At 37.3% G+C, this 18,858-nt stretch overlaps 3 protein-coding genes and 1 pseudogene across 3 annotated transcripts; all 4 read right to left on the bottom strand.

The window, feature by feature from the left end:
• Positions 1-1,622: 1,622 nt before the first annotated feature.
• On the bottom strand, positions 1,623-2,865 carry LOC149042023 (uncharacterized; annotated as a pseudogene).
• Positions 2,866-5,532: 2,667 nt separating this feature from the next.
• LOC149042022 (histamine H2 receptor-like) lies at positions 5,533-7,802 on the bottom strand. The gene has a single exon (XM_089213386.1). It carries the CDS (start codon positions 7,744-7,746, stop codon positions 6,772-6,774), a length of 975 nt encoding a protein of 324 aa, XP_089069512.1. The 5' UTR covers positions 7,747-7,802; the 3' UTR covers positions 5,533-6,771.
• Positions 7,803-10,622: 2,820 nt separating this feature from the next.
• On the bottom strand, positions 10,623-12,995 carry LOC149042021 (histamine H2 receptor-like). Its single transcript, XM_089213385.1, has one exon. The coding sequence runs from the start codon at positions 12,696-12,698 to the stop codon at positions 11,724-11,726; it is 975 nt and encodes a 324-aa protein (XP_089069511.1). The 5' UTR covers positions 12,699-12,995; the 3' UTR covers positions 10,623-11,723.
• Positions 12,996-15,363: 2,368 nt separating this feature from the next.
• LOC149042020 (adenosine receptor A2a-like) lies at positions 15,364-17,845 on the bottom strand. Its single transcript, XM_089213383.1, has one exon. The coding sequence runs from the start codon at positions 17,567-17,569 to the stop codon at positions 16,595-16,597; it is 975 nt and encodes a 324-aa protein (XP_089069509.1). The 5' UTR covers positions 17,570-17,845; the 3' UTR covers positions 15,364-16,594.
• Positions 17,846-18,858: the final 1,013 nt, after the last annotated feature.

Raw genomic sequence — 18,858 nt, 5'->3', positions numbered from 1 at the left:
GCTGAAAACCGCGGGCGATTTCCCTCTGAATACGTTGGGAAAAGGCGAGAAGTTCAAGATACTTAATATTAATATTGTGTGACGTTTTTCAAAGATGATGAGTATTGGAGACTTGATTAAAGTTGGCTTAAGTAAGAGAGAGGATATCCACACAGCATTACCCCAGTTTGGATGAAATGTGAACACAGCTGTTGCCATGTATGGATTATATTCTGTTCATAGCATTTAACATACACGAATCCGCCGTCCTTTTGTTTATACTCGTAGGGAAAAGAACTAGGTTGAAAGTTATAAAACATAGAAAAGAGATTGCGCGAAGATCAACAGGACAGAACATTAGTTCTTAGTTACTAAAAGTTCGTCTCACTTGGAAGATTTTATTAGAAAAATGAAGGAAAAGCACTATTATCCATTGCGACCATCTGAAATTAGAAAAGAGTGTGCAAACACGCAGAGGGAGCCTATCTTTTTGCGCTTTTCTCTCTACAACAAATTTGACAAACAATTCGGCGGAGCAAAGGGGGACGAGCAGGAGATTTAGGAGCCCTACACCGAGTTTAATTCCTCGTTCAAAGTACTCAAGCGCCCTGTTCGATTGGTTGTATTCCGCTATCAAAAATTTATCTAAAAGTTGATATAGAAAATGACATGCCTGCTTCTACTTTTATTTTTATCAACAACAATTTCACTTCACTGTCCATCGAAAATGAATCTAGCATTATTGTTCACTTCAATTCCATCTTTTCCGATTAATAATTTGTATACCATCGTTGTTTGGCTTCAGTATCTTACGGGTAGATACTCTTAGGTTTGTCACCTTTTACCCGCTGAAAACAAATTGCACACAGTTCATGTTAGTCTCACGCAAGGGTTCAGTTATTAGCAAGGACAACATTGGACGACCGATTGTAAATACAGCGGGATGAATGTCTCTCGCGAGACAAGTTCCATACTACGTCCATGATGCCTCGTCGAATGTGTCTCATCCTCCAACAATAAATGACCGGGTTTAAAGATGAATTAAGAAAGATCAGAGTCTCTCAAAGGCGAAAAAGTTTTTTCAGAGCGATACTTGAGCCATAGAATCTGATGATCAGCCGAGCAAATTTGAAAAGGCGTATAACAAATTATATGCATGCGATATATAATTAGTTATATTCTGATGTGGAATATGAATTAACGTGGGAATGAAGCCAACAGTTGCACTAACTACGCCAATGGCATCATGAGTGCTTCACATCCCCCAGGCGGCGATGCAGTTATAAATGTAACTCCAGAAATACTCAGCATCAGGTAAGCGTTACACCTTAGATTCTCCATCTGTAACCACTTAACAAGAAGTGAAGTGTAAAATGGTTGACCAAATAAACCGCAAGCCTCATCAGAAAGGAAAGGTTCAACTACTTTTGCAGTTGTTGAAGTTTTGTGTATGACGAAGATTGTCACAACGTTCAATATGATGGCGGTATAAGTTAAAAAATGTTAAAAATAAAGTCGGCTATCATGGTTGAAAGAAGGTCTCTGGTGTCGACGCTGGAGGGATAATACTACAAAGATTTGAGCTCGTTACCTCTTGAGTGAAAACTGAGAACTTCAGATAGCTACATATTGTTATGCTAATGTTTACGGTATTTGTTTTGTTTGGAAATTTGACACGAGTGGATCACTGACTCTACCTTCTTAAATTATTACCTTTTAGCTATCTTTTCATAAACGTGATGATCCTAAACTCAATAGAGCTCGATTGTTGTTAACTTCACACAAAGGTATTTTGAAAAGTATGACTTAAGTCAACATTTTAAAAGGTCGAGATGTTAACTAGTTTTGTAATTATAAAACAGGCATTAATGATGCCGTACATTTAAAAGCCAGAAACTTGAATGTCATAAAATCTGTCACGAGTACAAAGAAAAGCGTTTAGTTATTATCAGGAACGACCCTTGAAGACTGATTGTACATTAGGCGGGATGACTGATTTCTGCTCCGAGACATCTTGCGAAGTATGTTTATGATAGCGTGTCGAACATGTCTCATCTTCCAAAAGTAGATGACAGGGTTCAGCGATAAATTAAGAAAGATGAGGGTCAGAGAGAGAAGATTAAATTTTTTCAAAATAGTGCTCGAGCCATAGATTCTAAAACCAACCGAGCAAATGTGAAAAGGCAGGTAACAAATGGCAAACACGAGATTTACGTAGAAAATACTAATTGTAGATTTAATGAGGGCAGCAAATTTCTTCATCTCATCTGACTGAGCTTCCTCTCGTATTTGCATGGACTGTATCTGATTCTTGTGCCTTCGGACAGTTAGATAAATCTTGATATAAAATACAAACGTGAGAATAAAGCGAATAGCTGCACTAGCTAACCCAATAGCATCTCGAGTGCTACGCAGCGCCCACAATGTCATTGAAGAAACAAATGCACTGTACACCCATATGTGAGTCACAAGCTCTTGGTATCTAAGGTGAAGATGAACAGCTAAGAACCTTTATATAATTACAACCAGAATACCTACGCATGAAGCAAGGGAGAATAAAGCGCCAGAAATACTTAGGATTCGGTAGGCCTTACAGTTTGGATTCTCCATTCGTAACCACTTGACAAGAAGTGAAATGTAGATTGGTTGGCCAAATAAACCGAAAGCCACATCAGAAAAGGCGAGGTGCAGAAGAAGCGTTTTTAAAGGTTTTGCAATCGAAGCAGCTTTGTTTATCGCGTAGATTATCGCAATGTTCAACACGACGGCGGTGTGGGTAAGAAAACTGTTGAAGATACAGTTTGTGATGATGGTTGACCAAAGATCTTTGAAATCGGCGTTGGAGGGATAATATTGGAAAGACTTGTTGCAATAGAAATCGTTCATGATGTCAACTCGTTTCTTTTGAATGAAAGATGGGAACCTTAGACAAACAGGATGTTGTATTGCCCTTTACGGGATATTGTTATGCATACGCAATTTTTAAGAGAAAAGGTTAAATAACATTATGACAGGTGGGAATGTTTAACTAAATATTTAAAGCACAAAATAGAGGATAAAGGTGCCTAACACTTGGAGCCCCAAAGCTGAATGTCATATCATCTGTAAAAACGACTTTCAAACAATTTTTATTGGACGTTTTTTTGAACTTATTTATGTACAATAATTTTTCACTCTTTTGAAATTAACAGAAACTGTTAATATAATTATCAAGGTGTTATGTTACTCGCGTCTAAGCGAACTGAGACAGTCACTCATACCATAAACTCTCAAATTTCCCATTTCGGCCTACTCCGAAATGGGGAATTTTTTTGTTCTATAGCTGAAAAGTCAAATTAAAACCGCCACTTTTGTCCATTTCATACAAAGGCTGCTGTTTCTGTCTGTTTCTGTCCTTAGAAAAGTAGAACTGTCATAATACAGAACTCAATAAGTTCATAGCGGGAAAAAAAAAACGTCCTTTCACTAGACGTTAAACTGACACACTTTCGGAGTTGTTATGGAAATTTTGTAACTTGTGGAAGGAATGTACGCCGAGAAATTAATGGTGCCTGTAACCATAGTTGTGATATAAAGATCTACATACGTAGACAAAAACGGAGTTAAGGCAGCTCTAGCATTCCTAGTTATACAAAGTTTTAAATAATGTATGCCTCATCAAGTCTGCTGTGATCAGCACCTGCGGTGGCCACAACGAAGTAAAAAAAATACAAAATTTCTCCCAAACTTCTGATACATCATTTTAAAAGTTGACTTCCTCAATAAATTTGTTTAGGCTTCTTAGATGTTGATATGATGTAGCTAACCAATACTGCTACTTTTTTATATAAAAACGATTTACTAAAGATTTTCAAATATCATACGCGTTGCGTTATTTCTAAAAAGTTTTAAACCGTGAGTGACTTCCCTTCTGAATGCGCGGGCAAAAAGCGAGGAAATCGAGATGCTGTTCATGTCAGCTGTACGAGAGTTATTTACGGGCAAATATTGAACGAGAAAATGCGAGATAGGTTCTACTTCAATTTGTCATGGGAAATCGAACCATCAAATGATTGTTTCTCCAACATTGGGAATTATATTGCATGACAAAAGGAGGAATGAGTAATTGTTAGTAGCTCATTATTCGGGCCGATCCACAAGGACTTAACTTCCGTTGATAAGGAAGGCATGCTTCACTGCATCGCCAAATAAGTTGATGAATTATTGATATTGTAAGCCTGGGTATTGTTATTGTTTAAGAAATTTGTCGGAAACAATTAGATCGCAATATTGAAAGCGGCAACGAGTGGTGACTAAGATATGACAAGCCGTGTTTAACTGACAAAGATGACATTATGTGTGTATTTAAGAGAATTAAGAAATAAACAGGTTGGCTTCGTGATGGAAGCAATTCGTTTGTATGTAGTTAAATGAACTCAACTATCTGAATTACTGATTAAAATTAGCTAAGAGTGCTTTATTGTTTTCCTATCAGACTATTTATAGCTTACCACTGTATTGTTATTGTCAACTTTCCTCTTATATTACGCATAGTTTATAAAATGGGAATACATACGGAATAGTGGTAGCTTGAGCGTGATTTCCATATTAAACTTTACAAAGCCCGCAGAGTGAGTCACTCAACGCATCTTATCAAGGTTCATCTTCACCGACGTTTTCCGTTGAGCAACAGAAGGTGTTTAATCCTCTTAGGCAATTTACCGACGACGCCATAAAAAATCGATTTCCATATATGGCATCATCCATACACTCGAGTTTGCACAAATGACCCGCATCCGGCACAAACTATCACGACAGATTTGCATCGGTAAAACTGCTATTATTCTATTAAAGATGACGCAAGATTTTAAGTTATGAATTGTACGCTTTGCGTTATTTCTAAAAAGTTGAAAACCGCGGGCGATTTCCCTCTGAATACGTTGGGAAAAGGCGAGAAGTTCAAGATACTTAATATTAATATTGTGTGACGTTTTTCAAAGATGACGAGTATTGGAGACTTGATTAAAGTTAGCTTAAGTAAGAGAGAGGATATCCACACAGCATTACCCCAGTTTGGATGAAATGTGAACACAGCTGTTGCCATGCATGGATTATATTCTGTTCATAACATTTAACCTACACCGAATCTGCCGTCCTTTTGTTTATACTCGTAGGGAAAAGAACTAGGTTGAAAGTTATAAAACATAGAAAAGAGATTGCGCGATGATCAACAGCGCAAAACATTAGTTACTAAAAGTTGGTCTCACTTGGAAGATTTTATTAGAAAAAGGAAGGAAAAGCACTATTATCCTTTGCGACCATCTGAAATTAGAAAAGAGTGTGCAAACGGCACAGAGGGAGCCTATCTTTTTGCGCTTTTCTCTCTACAACAAATTTGACAAACAATTCGGCGGAGCAAAGGGGGACGGGCAGGAGATTAAGGAGCCCTACATCGAGTTTAATTCCTCGTTCAAAGCTCTCAAGCGCCCTGTTCGATTGATTGTATTCCGCTAAAAGTTGATATAGAAATTGATATGCTTGCTTCTACTTTTATTTTTATCAAGAACAATTTCACTTCACTGTCCATCGAAAATAAATCTAGCATTACTGTTCACTTGAATTCCATCTTTCCCGATTAATAATTTGTATACCATCGTTGTTTGGCTTCAGTATCTTACGGGTAGATACTCTTAGGTTTGTCACCTTTTACCCGCTGAAAACAAATTGCACACAGTTCATGTTAGTCTCACGCAAGGGTTCAGTTATCAGCAAGGACAACATTGGACGACCGATTGTAATTACAGCGGCATGGATGTCTCTCGCGAGACAAGTTCTATAGTACGTCTATGATACCTCGTCGAATGTGTCTCATCCTCCAACAATAAATGACCGGGTTTAAAGATGAATTAAGAAAGATCAGTCTCTCAAAGGGGAAAAAGTTTTTTCTGAGCGATACTTGAGCCATAGAATCTGATGATCAGCCGAGCAAATTTGAAAAGGCGCATAAAAAATGATGTACATGCGATGTACAATTAGTTATATCCTGATGTGGAATGTGAATTAACGTGGGAATGAAGCCAAAAGCTGCACTAACTACGCCAATGGCATCATGAGTGCTTCACATCCCCCAGGCGGCGATGCAGTTATAAATGTAACTCCAGAAATACTCAGCATCAGTTAAGCATTACACCTTAGATTCTCCATCTGCAACCACTTAACAAGAAGTGAAGTGTAAAATGGTTGACCAAATAAACCGCAAGCCACATCAGAAAGGAAAGGTTCAACTACTTTTGCTGTTGTTGAAGTTTTGTGTATGACGAAGATTGTCACAACGTTCAATATGATGGCGGTATAAGTTAGAAAACTGTTAAAAATAAAGTCGGCTATCATGGTTGAAAGAAGGTCTCTGGTATCGACACTGGAGGGATAATACTGCAAAGATTTGAGGTCGTTACCAATTGAATAAAAACTGGGAACTTCAGATAGCTACATATTGTTATGCTAATGTTTACGGTATTTGTTTTGTTTGGAAACTTGACACGAGTGGATCACTGACTCTACTTTCTTCTTAAATTATTACCCTTTCGATATCCTTTCATAAACGTGATGATCCTAAGCTCAATAGAGCTCGATTATTGTTAACTTCATACAAAGGTATACACCATTTTGAAAAGTATGGCTTAAGTCAACATTTTAAAAGTTCGAGATGTTAACTAGTTTTGTAATTATAAAACAGACATTAATGATGCCGTACACTTAGTAGCCTGAAACTTGAATGTCATAAAATCTGTCACGCATTACAAAGAAAGGCGTTCAGTAATTATCAGGAACGACCCTTGAAGACCGATTGAAAATTAGGCGGGGTGGCTGATTTCTGCTCCGAGACATCTTGCGAAGTATGTCTATGATAGGGCGTCGAACTTGTCTCATCTTCCAACAGTAGATGACAGGGTTCAGTGATGAATGAAGAAAGATGAGGGTCACTGAGAGAAGATTAAATTTTTTCAAAGCAATGCTCGAGCCAGAGATTTTAAAACCAACCGAGCAAATGTGAAAAGGCAGATGACAAACTGCAAACACGATAGCTACGTAGAAAATACTTATCGTAGATTTAATGAGGGCAGCAAATTTTTTTATCTCATCTGACTGAGCTTCTTCTCGAATTTGCATGGATTGTATCTGATTCTTGTGCCTTCGGACAGTTAAATAAATCTTGATATAGAATGCAAATATGAGAATAAAGCCGATAACTGCAGAAACTGAACTAAAAGCATTTGGAGTCCTACGCAGCCCCCACAATGTCATTGAAGAAACAAATATACTGTACACCCATATTGAGATCACCATATAAACAACACGCTTGTGAGTCACAAGCTCTTGATATCTGAGGTGAAGATGAACAGCTAAGAACCTGTCCATACTTACAACCACAACACCTAAAGACGACGCAATTGCTAATAAATGGCCAGAATTACTTAGGATTCGGTAAACGTTACAGCTTGGATTCTCCATTTGTAACCACTTGACAAGAAGTGATGTGTAAACTGGGTGACATAAGAAACCGACAGCCACATCAGAAAAGGCGAGGTGCAGAAGAAGCGTTTTTAAAGGTTTTGCAATTGTTGCAGCTTTGTGTATCGCATAAATTGTCACAATGTTCAACATGATGGCAGTATGAGTTAGAAAACTGTTGAAGATACAGTTGGCGATAATGGTTGACCGAAGATCTTTGAAGTCTCGCTTGGAGGGATAATACTGGAAAGACTCGTTACAATAAAATTCGCTCATGATGTCAATTCCGCTTATCTTGAAAGAAAAATGGGAACCTCAAACAAGCAGGATGTTGTATTGTATAATGTTATGCCTACGCGATTTTTAAGAGAAAAGGTTAGATAACACTAGGACAGGTGGGAATGTTTAACTAATTATTCAAAGCTCAAAATAGAGAATAAAAGTGTCTAACACTTAGAGCCCCAAAGCTAAATGTCATATCATCTGTAAAAACGACTTCCAAACAATTTTTATTGGACACTTTTTTTAAACTTATTTATCTACAATAATTTTTCACTCTTTTGAAATTAACACAAATTGTTCAAGTAAAATAATTATCAAGAAACTGTTACCCGCGTCTAAGCGAACCGAGACAATCACTCCTTACATAAACTCTCAAATTTTCCATTTCGGCGCAGGCCGAAATGGTTAGTATTTTTGTTTTATAGCTGAAAAGTCAAATTAAAGCCGCCACTTTTGTCCATTTCATACAAAGGCTGCTGTTTCTGTCCTTAGAAAAGTACAACTGTCATAATATAGAACTCAAATTTCCATAAGTTCATGACCAAAAAAAAAAAAAAGGGTGGTCACCAGACGGTGAAATGACTCACTTTGGAGTTGTTATGGAAATTTTGTTGCTTGTGGAAGGAATATCCGCCGAGAAATTAATGGTGCTTGTTAACATAATTATGATATAAAGAGCTAAAGACGTAGACAAAAACGGAGTTGAGGCAGCTCTAGCATTCCTAGTTACACTAAGTTTTAAATAATGTATGCCACATCATGTCTGCTGTGATCAGCACCTGCAGTGGCCACAGTGAAAAACAAAAAAAATCGAAAATTTCTGTCGTGCTTTAAATACATCATTTTTAAAAGTTGACTTCCTCAATAAATTTGTTCAGGCTTCTTAGATGTTGATATGATTTAGCTAACCCATACTGCTGCTTTTTCCGATAAAAACGATTTACTAAAGATTTTCAAAAGTCATACGCGTTGCGTTATTTCTAGAAAGTTTTAAACCGTAAGTGACTTCCCTTCTAAATGCGTGGGCAAAAAGCAAGGAGATCGAGGTGTTGTTCATGTCAGCTGTACGAGTGTTATTTACGGCAAATATTGAACGAGAAAATGCGAGATAGGTTCTACTTCAATTTGTCATGGGAAATCAAACCACCTAATGATTGTTTCTCTGTAACATTGAGAATTATATTGCATGACAAAAGGAGGAATGAATAATTGTTAGTAGCTCATTATTCAGGCCGATCCACAAAGACTTAACTTCCGTTGATAAGGAAGGCATGCTTCACTGCATCGCCAAATAAGTTGTTTAATTATTGATTGTAAGCCAGGCTATTGTTATTGTTTAAGATATTTGTCGGAAACAATTATATCGCAATATTGAAAGCGGCGACGAATGGTGACTAAGATATGAAAAGCCGTGTTTAACCCTTTCACTGCCATGGGCGACTTTAGTCGCCTTACCCATAGATGCCCATAGATACCCATTATACCAAAGATGACACTATGTGTGTATTTAAGAGAATTAAGAAATAAACAGGTTGGCTTCGTGATGGAAGCAATTCGTTTGTATGTAGTTGAATGAACTCAACTATCTGAATTACTGATTAAAATTAGCTGAGAGTACTTTATTGTTTTCCTATCAGACTATTTATAGCTTACCACTGTATTGTTATTGTCAACTTTCCTCTTATATTATGCATAGTTTATAAAATGGGAATACATATGGAATAGTGGTAGCTTGAGCGTGATTTCCATATTAAACTTTACAAAGCCCGCAGAGTGAGTCACTCAGGCATCTTATCAAGTTTCATCTTCACCGACGTTTTCCGTTGAGCAACAGAAGGTGTTTAATCCTCTTACGCAATTTACCAACGACGCCATAAAAAATCGATTTCCATATATGGCATCATCCATACACTCGAGTTTGCACAAATGACCCGCATCCGGCACAAACTATCTCCACAGATCTGCATCGGTAAAACTGCTATTATTCTATTAAAGATGACGCAAGATTTTAAGTTATGAATTGTACGCTTTGCGTTATTTCTAAAAAGCTGAAAACCGCGGGCGATTTCCCTCTGAATACGTTGGGAAAAGGCGAGAAGTTCAAGATACTTAATATTAATATTGTGTGACGTTTTTCAAAGATGATGAGTATTGGAGACTTGATTAAAGTTGGCTTAAGTAAGAGAGAGGATATCCACACAGCATTACCCCAGTTTGGATGAAATGTGAACACAGCTGTTGCCATGTATGGATTATATTCTGTTCATAGCATTTAACATACACGAATCCGCCGTCCTTTTGTTTATACTCGTAGGGAAAAGAACTAGGTTGAAAGTTATAAAACATAGAAAAGAGATTCTGCGAAGATCAACAGGGCAGAACATTAGTTCTTAGTTACTAAAAGTTCGTCTCACTTGGAAGATTTTATTAGAAAAATGAAGGAAAAGCACTATTATCCATTGCGACCATCTGAAATTAGAAAAGAGTGTGCAAACACGCAGAGGGAGCGTATCTTTTTGCGCTTTTCTCTCTACAACAAATTTGACAAACAATTCGGCGGAGCAAAGGGGGACGAGCAGGAGATTAAGGAGCCCTACGCCGAGTTTAATTCCTCGTTCAAAGTACTCAAGCGCCCTGTTCGATTGGTTGTATTCCGCTATCAAAAATTTATCTAAAAGTTGATATAGAAAATGATATGCCTCCTTCTACTTTTATTTTTATCAAGAACAATTTCACTTCACTGTCCATCGAAAATGAATCTAGCATTATTGTTCACTTCAATTCCATCTTTTCCGATTAATAATTTGTATACCATCGTTGTTTGGCTTCAGTATCTTACGGGTAGATACTCTTAGGTTTGTCACCGTTTACCCGCTGAAAACAAATTGCACACAGTTCATGTTAGTCTCACGCAAGGGTTCAGTTATTAGCAAGGATAACATTAGACGACCGATTGTAAATACAGAGGGATGGATGTCTCTCGCGAGACAAGTTCCATAGTACGTCTATGATGCCTCGTCGAATGTGTCTCATCCTCCAACAATAAATGACCGGGTTTAAAGATGAATTAAGAAAGATCAGAGTCTCTCAAAGGCGAAAAAGTTTTTTCAGAGCGATGCTTGAGCCATAGAATCTGATAATCAGCCGAGCAAATTTGAAAAGGCGTATAACAAATTATATGCATGCGATATACAATTAGTTATATTCTGATGTGGAATATGAATTAACGTGGGAATGAAGCCAACAGTTGCACTAACTACGCCAATGGCATCATGAGTGCTTCACATCCCCCAGGTGGCGATGCAGTTATAAATGTAACTCCAGAAATACTCAGCATCAGGTAAGCGTTACACCTTAGATTCTCCATCTGTAACCACTTAACAAGAAGTGAAGTATAAAATGGTTGACCAAATAAACCGCAACCCTCATCAGAAAGGAAAGGTTCAACTACTTTTGCAGTTGTTGAAGTTTTGTGTATGACGAAGATTGTCACAACGTTCAATTTGATGGCGGTATAAGTTAAAAAATGTTAAAAATAAAGTCGGCTATCATGGTTGAAAGAAGGTCTCTGGTGTCGACACTGGAGGGATAATACTACAAAGATTTGAGCTCGTTACCTCTTGAGTGAAAACTGGGAACTTCAGATAGCTACATATTGTTATCCTAATGTTTACGGTATTTGTTTTGTTTGGAAACTTGACACGAGTGGATCACTGACTCTACCTTCTTAAATTATTACCTTTTAGCTATCTTTTCATAAACGTGATGATCCTAAACTCAACAGAGCTCGATTGTTGTTAACTTCATACAAAGGTATACACCATTTTGAAAAGTATGACTTAAGTCAACATTTTAAAAGGTCGAGATGTTAACTAGTTTTGTAATTATAAAACAGGCATTAATGATGCCGTACATTTAAAAGCCAGAAACTTGAATGTCATAATATCTGTCACGAGTATAAAGAAAAGCGTTTAGTTATTATCAGGAACGACCCTTGAAGACTGATTGTACATTAGGCGGGATGGCTGATTTCTGCTCCGAGACATCTTGCGAAGTATGTTTATGATAGCGTGTCGAACATGTCTCATCTTCCAAAAGTAGATGACAGGGTTCAGCGATGAATTAAGAAAGATGAGGGTCAGAGAGAGAAGATTAAATTTTTTCAAAATAGTGCTCGAGCCATAGATTCTAAAACCAACCGAGCAAATGTGAAAAGGCAGGTAACAAATAGCAAACACGAGATTTACGTAGAAAATACTAATTGTAGATTTAATGAGGGTAGCAAATTTCTTTATCTCATCAGACTGAGCTTCCTCTCGTATTTGCATGGACTGTATCTGATTCTTGTGCCTTCGGACAGTTAGATAAATCTTGATATAAAATACAAACGTGAGAATAAAGCCAATAGCTGCACTAGCTAAACCAATAGCATCTCGAGTGCTACGCAGCCCCCACAATGTCATCGAAGAAACAAATGTACTGTACACCCATATGGAGATCACCATATAAACAACACGCTTGTGAGTCACAAGCTCTTGGTATCTGAGGTGAAGATGAACAGCTAAGAACCTTTCCATACTTACAACCAGAATACCTACGCATGAAGCAAGGGAGAATAAAGCGCTAGAAATACTTAGGATTCGGTAGGCCTTACAGTTTGGATTCTCCTTTCGTAACCATTTGACAAGAAGTGAAATGTAGATTGGTTGGCCAAATAAACCGATAGCCACATCAGAAAAGGCGAGGTGCAGAAGAAGCGTTTTTAAAGGTTTTGCAATCGAAGCAGCTTTGTTTATCGCGTAGATTATCGCAATGTTCAACACGACGGCGGTGTGAGTAAGAAAACTGTTGAAGATACAGCTTGTGATGATGGTTGGTCGAAGATCTTTGAAATCGGCGTTGGAGGGATAATATTGGAAAGACTTGTTGCAATAGAAATCGTTCATGATGTCAACTCGTTTCTTTTGAATGAAAGATGGGAACCTCAGACAAACAGGATGTTGTATTGCCCTTTACGGGATATTGTTATGCATACGCAATTTTTAAGAGAAAAGGTTAAATAACACTATGACAGGTGGGAATGTTTAACGAAATATTTAAAGCACAAAATAGAGGATAAAGGTGCCTAACACTTGGAGCCCCAAAGCTGAATGTCATATCATCTGTAAAAACGACTTTCAAACAATTTTTATTGGACGTTTTTTTTAACTTATTCATGTACAATAATTTTTCACTCTTTTGAAATTAACAGAAACTGTTAATATAATTATCACGGTGTTATGTTACTCGCGTCTAAGCGAACTGAGACAGTCACTCATACCATAAACTCTCAAATTTCCCATTTCGGCCTACTCCGAAATGGAGAATTTTTTTTGTTCTATAGCTGAAAAGTCAAATTAAAACCGCCACTTTTGTCCATTTCATACAAAGGCTGCTGTTTCTGTCTGTTTCTGTCCTTAGAAAAGTAGAACTGTCATAATATAGAACTCAATAAGTTCATAGCAGGAAAAAAAAAACCTCCTTTCACCAGACGTTAAAATGACACACTTTCGGAGTTGTTACGGAAATTTGTGTAACTTGTGGAAGAAATTTACTCCGAGAAATTAATGGTGCCTGTAACCATAGTTGTGATATAAAGAACTACATACGTAGACAAAAACGGAGTTAAGGCAGCTCTAGCATTCCTAGTTATACAAAGTTTTAAATAATGTATGCCTCATCAAGTCTGCTGTGATCAGCACCTGCGGTGGCCACAATGAAGTAAAAAAAATACAAAATTTCTCCCAAACTTCTGATACATCATTTTAAAAGTTGACTTCCTCAATAAATTTGTTTAGGCTTCTTAGATGTTGATATGATTTGGCTAACCAATACTGCTGCTTTTTTATATAAAAACAATTTACTAAAGATTTTCAAATATCATACGCGTTGCGTTATTTCTAAAAAGTTTTAAACCGTGAGTGACTTCCCTTCTGAATGTGCGGGCAAAAAGCGAGGAAATCGAGATGCTGTTCATGTCAGCTGTACGAGAGTTATTTACGGGCAAATATTGAACGAGAAAATGCGAGATAGGTTCTACTTCAATTTGTCATGGGAAATCGAACCATCAAATGATTGTTTCTCTAACATTGGGAATTATATTGCATGACAAAAGGAGGAATGAGTAATTGTTGTTAGCTCATTATTCGGGCCGATCCACAAGGACTTAACTTCCGTTGATAAGGAAGGCATGCTTCACTGCATCGCCAAATAAGTTGTTGACTTGTATTGATATTGTAAGCCTGGGTATTGTTATTGTTTAAGATATTTGTCGGAAACAATTACATCGCAATATTGAAAGCGGCAACGAGTGGTGACTAAGATATGACAAGCCGTGTTTAACAAAGATGACATTATGTGTGTATTTAAGAGAATTAAGAAATAAACAGGTTGGCTTCGTAATGGAAGCAATTCATTTGTATGTAGTTAAATGAACTCAACTATCTGAATTACTGATTAAAATTAGCTAAGAGTGCTTTATTGTTTTCCTATCAGACTATTTATAGCTTACCACTGTATTGTTATTGTCAACTTTCCTCTTATATTATGCATAGTTTATAAAATGGGAATACATACGGAATAGTGGTAGCTTGAGCGTGATTTCCATATTAAACTTTACAAAGCCCGCAGAGTGAGTCACTCAACGCATCTTATCAAGGTTCATCTTCACCGACGTTTTCCGTTGAGCAACAGAAGGTGTTTAATCCTCTTACGCAATTTACCGACAACGCCATAAAAAATCGATTTCCATATATGGCATCATCCATACACTCGAGTTTGCACAAATGACCCGCATCCGGCACAAACTATCTCCACAGATCTGCATCGGTAAAACTGCTATTATTCTATTAAAGATGACGCAAGATTTTAAGTTATGAATTGTAAGCTTTGCGTTATTTCTAAAAAGCTGAAAACCGCGGGCGATTTCCCTCTGAATACGTTGGGAAAAGGCGAGAAGTTCAAGATACTTAATATTAATATTGTGTGACGTTTTTCAAAGATGATGAGTATTGGAGACTTGATTAAAGTTAGCTTAAGTAAGAGAGAGGATATCCACACAGCATTACCCCAGTTTGGATGAAATGTGAACGCAGCTGTTGCCATGCATGGATTATATTCTGTTCATAACATTTAACCAACACGAATCTGCCGTCCTTTTGTTTATACTCGTAGGGAAAAGAACTAGGTTGAAAGTTATAAAACATAGAAAAGAGATTGCGCGATGATCAACAGCGCAAAACATTAGTTACTAAAAGTTGGTCTCACTTGGAAGATTTTATTAGAAAAATGAAGGAAAAGCACTATTATCCTTTGCGACCATCTGAAATTAGAAAAGAGTGTGCAAACACGCAGAGGGAGCCTATCTTTTTGCGCTTGTCTCTCTACAACAAACTTAACAAACAATTCGGCGGAGCAAAGGGGGACGAGCAGGAGATTAAGGAGCCCTACATCGAGTTTAATTCCTCGTTCAAAGCTCTCAAGCGCCCTCTTCGATTAATTGTATTCCGCTAAAAGTTGATATAGAAAATGATATGCTTGCTTCTACTTTTATTTTTATCAAGAACAATTTCACTTCACTGTCCACCGAAAATAAATCTAGCATTACTGTTCACTTGAATTCCATCTTTCCCGATTAATGATTTGTATACCATCGTTGTTTGGCTTCAGTATCTTACGGGTAGATACTCTTAGGTTTGTCACCTTTTACCCGCTGAAAACAAATTGCACACAGTTCATGTTAGTCTCACGCAAGGGTTCAGTTATCAGCAAGGACCGTGACATTGGACGACCGATTGTAATTACAGCGGCATGGATGTCTCTCGCGAGACAAGTTCCATAGAACGTCTATGATGCCTCGTCGAATGTGTCTCATCCTCCAACAATAAATGACCGGGTTTAAAGATGAATTAAGAAAGATCAGTCTCTCAAAGGCGAAAAAGTTTTTTCTGAGCGATACTTGAGCCATAGAATCTGATGATCAGCTGAGCAAATTTGAAAAGGCGCATAAAAAATGATGTACATGCGATGTACAATTAGTTATATCCTGATGTGGAATATGAATTAACGTGGGAATGAAGCCAACAGCTGCACTAACTACGCCAATGGCATCACATCTCCCAGGCGGCGATTCAGTTATAAATGTAACTCCAGAAATACTCAGCATCAGGTAAGCATTACACCTTAGATTCTCCATCTGTAACCACTTAACAAGAAGTGAAGTGTAAAATGGTTGACCAAATAAACCGCAAGCCACATCAGAAAGGAAAGGTTCAACTACTTTTGCTGTTGTTGAAGTTTTGTGTATGACGAAGATTGTCACAACGTTCAATATGATGGCGGTATAAGTTAGAAAACTGTTAAAAATAAAGTCGGCTATCATGGTTGAAAGAAGGTCTCTGGTGTCGACACTGGAGGGATAATACTGCAAAGATTTGAGGTCGTTACCAATTGAATAAAAACTGGGAACTTCAGATAGCTACATATTGTTATGCTAATGTTTACTGTATTTGTTTTGTTTGGAAACTTGACACGAGTGGATCACTGACTCTACTTTCTTCCTAAATTATTACCCTTTAGCTATCCTTTCATAAACGTGGTGATCCTAAGCTAAATAGAGCTCGATTGTTGTTAACTTCATACAAAGGTATACACCATTTTGAAAAGTATGGCTTAAGTCAACATTTTAAAAGTTCGAGATGTTAACTAGTTTTGTAATTATAAAACAGACATTAATGATGCCGTACACTTAGTAGCCTGAAACTTGAATGTCATAAAATCTGTCACGCATTACAAAGAAAGGCGTTCAGTAATTATCAGGAACGACCCTTGAAGACCGATTGAAAATTAGGCGGGGTGGCTGATTTCTGCTCCGAGACATCTTGCGAAGTATGTCTATGATAGCGTGTCGAACATTTCTCATCTTCCAACAGTAGATGACAGGGTTCAATGATGAATTAAGAAAGATGAGGGTCACTGAGAGAAGATTATATTTTTTCAAAGCAATGCTCGAGCCATAGATTATAAAAACAAACGAGCAAATGTGAAAAGGCAGATGACAAACTGCAAACACGATATTTACGTAGAAAATACTAATCGTAGATTTAATGAGGGCAGCAAATTTTTTTATCTCATCTGACTGAGCTTCTTCTCGAATTTGCATGGACTGGATCTGATTCTTGTGCCTTCGGACAGTTAAATAAATCTTGATATAGAATGCAAATATGAGAATAAAGCCGATAACTGCAGAAACTGAACTAAAAGCATTTGGAGTCCTACGCGGCTCCCACAATGTCATTGAAGAAACAAATATACTGTACACCCATATTGAGATCATTATATAAACAACACGCTTGTGAGTCACAAGCTCTTGATATCTGAGGTGAAGATGAACAGCTAAGAACCTGTCCATACTTACAACCACAACACCTAAAGACGACGCAATTGCTAATAAATGGCCAGAATTACTTAGGACTCGGTAAACGTTACAGCTTGGATTCTCCATTTGTAACCACTTGACAAGAAGTGAAGTGTAAACTGGGTGACATAAGAAACCGACAGCCACATCAGAAAAGGCGAGGTGTAGAAGAATCGTTTTTAAAGGTTTTGCAATTGTTGCAGCTTTGTGTATCGCATAAATTGTCATAATGTTCAACATGATGGCAGTATGAGTTAGAAAACTGTTGAAGATACAGTTGGCGATAATGGTTGACCGAAGATCTTTGAAGTCGACGTTGGAGGGATAGTATTGGAAAGACTCGTTACAATAGAAGTCGCTCATGATGTCAATTCCGCTTCCGCTTGAAAGAAAAATGGGAACCTCAAACAGACAGGATGTTGTATTGCCCTTTGCGGGATAATGTAATGCCTACGCGATTTTTAAGAGAAAAGGTTAGATAACACTAGGACAGGTGGGAATGTTTAACCAATTATTCAAAGCTCAAAATAGAGAATAAAGGTGTCTAACACTTAGAGCCCCAAAGCTAAATGTCATATCATCTGTAAAAACGACTTCCAAACAATTTTTATTGGACACTTTTTTTAAACTTATTTATCTACAATAATTTTTCACTCTTTTGAAATTAACACAAACTGTTCAAGTAAAATAATTATCACTAAACTGTTACTCGCGTCTAAGCGAACCGAGACAATCACTCCTTACATAAACTCTCAAATTTCCCATTTCGGCGCAGGCCGAAATGGTTAGTATTTTTGTTTTATAGCTGAAAAGTCAAATTAAAGCCGCCACTTTTGTCCATTTCATACAAAGGCTGCTGTTTCTGTCCTTAGAAAAGTACAACTGTCATAATATAGAACTCAAATTTCCATAAGTTTATGGCAAAAAAAAAAAAAAATTAAAAAATAAAAAGGGTGGTCACCAGACGGTAAAATGACTCACTTTGGAGTTGTTATGGAAATTTTGCTGCTTGTGGAAGGAATATCCGCCGAGAAATTAATGGTGCTTGTTAACATAATTATGATATAAAGAGCTAAAGACGTAGACAAAAACGGAGTTGAGGCAGCTCCAGCATTCCTAGTTATACTAAGTTTTAAATAATGTATGCCTCATCAAGTCTGCTGTGATCAGCACATGCAGTGGCCACAGTGAAAAACAAAAAAATCGACAATTTCTCTCGTGCTTTAAATACATCATTTTTAAAAGTTGACTTCCTCAATAAATTTGTTCAGGCTTCTTAGATGTTGATATGATTTAGCTAACCCATACTGCTGCTTTTTTATATAAAAACGATTTACTAAAGATTTTCAAAAGTCATACGCGTTGCGTTATTTCTAGAAAGTTTTAAACCGTGGGTGACTTCCCTTCTAAATGTGCGGGCAAAAAACAAGGAGATCGAGGTGCTGTTCATGTTAGCTGTACGAGTGTTATTTATGGGCAAATATTGAACGAGAAAATGCGAGATAGGTTCTACTTCAATTTTTCATGGGAAATCGAACCGCCTAATGATTGTTTCTCCGTAACATTGGGAATTATATTGCATGACAAAAGGAGGAATGAGTAATTGTTAGTAGCTCATTATTCAGGCCGATCCACAAGGACTTAACTTCCGT

Source organism: Pocillopora damicornis, chromosome 7, assembly GCF_964200805.1.
Source record: "Pocillopora damicornis chromosome 7, jaPocDami1.2, whole genome shotgun sequence".
NCBI classification, from domain to species: Eukaryota; Metazoa; Cnidaria; class Anthozoa; order Scleractinia; family Pocilloporidae; genus Pocillopora; species Pocillopora damicornis.
Note: the sequence above shows the minus strand (reverse complement) of the source record. Positions and strands in the feature narration are given on the sequence as shown.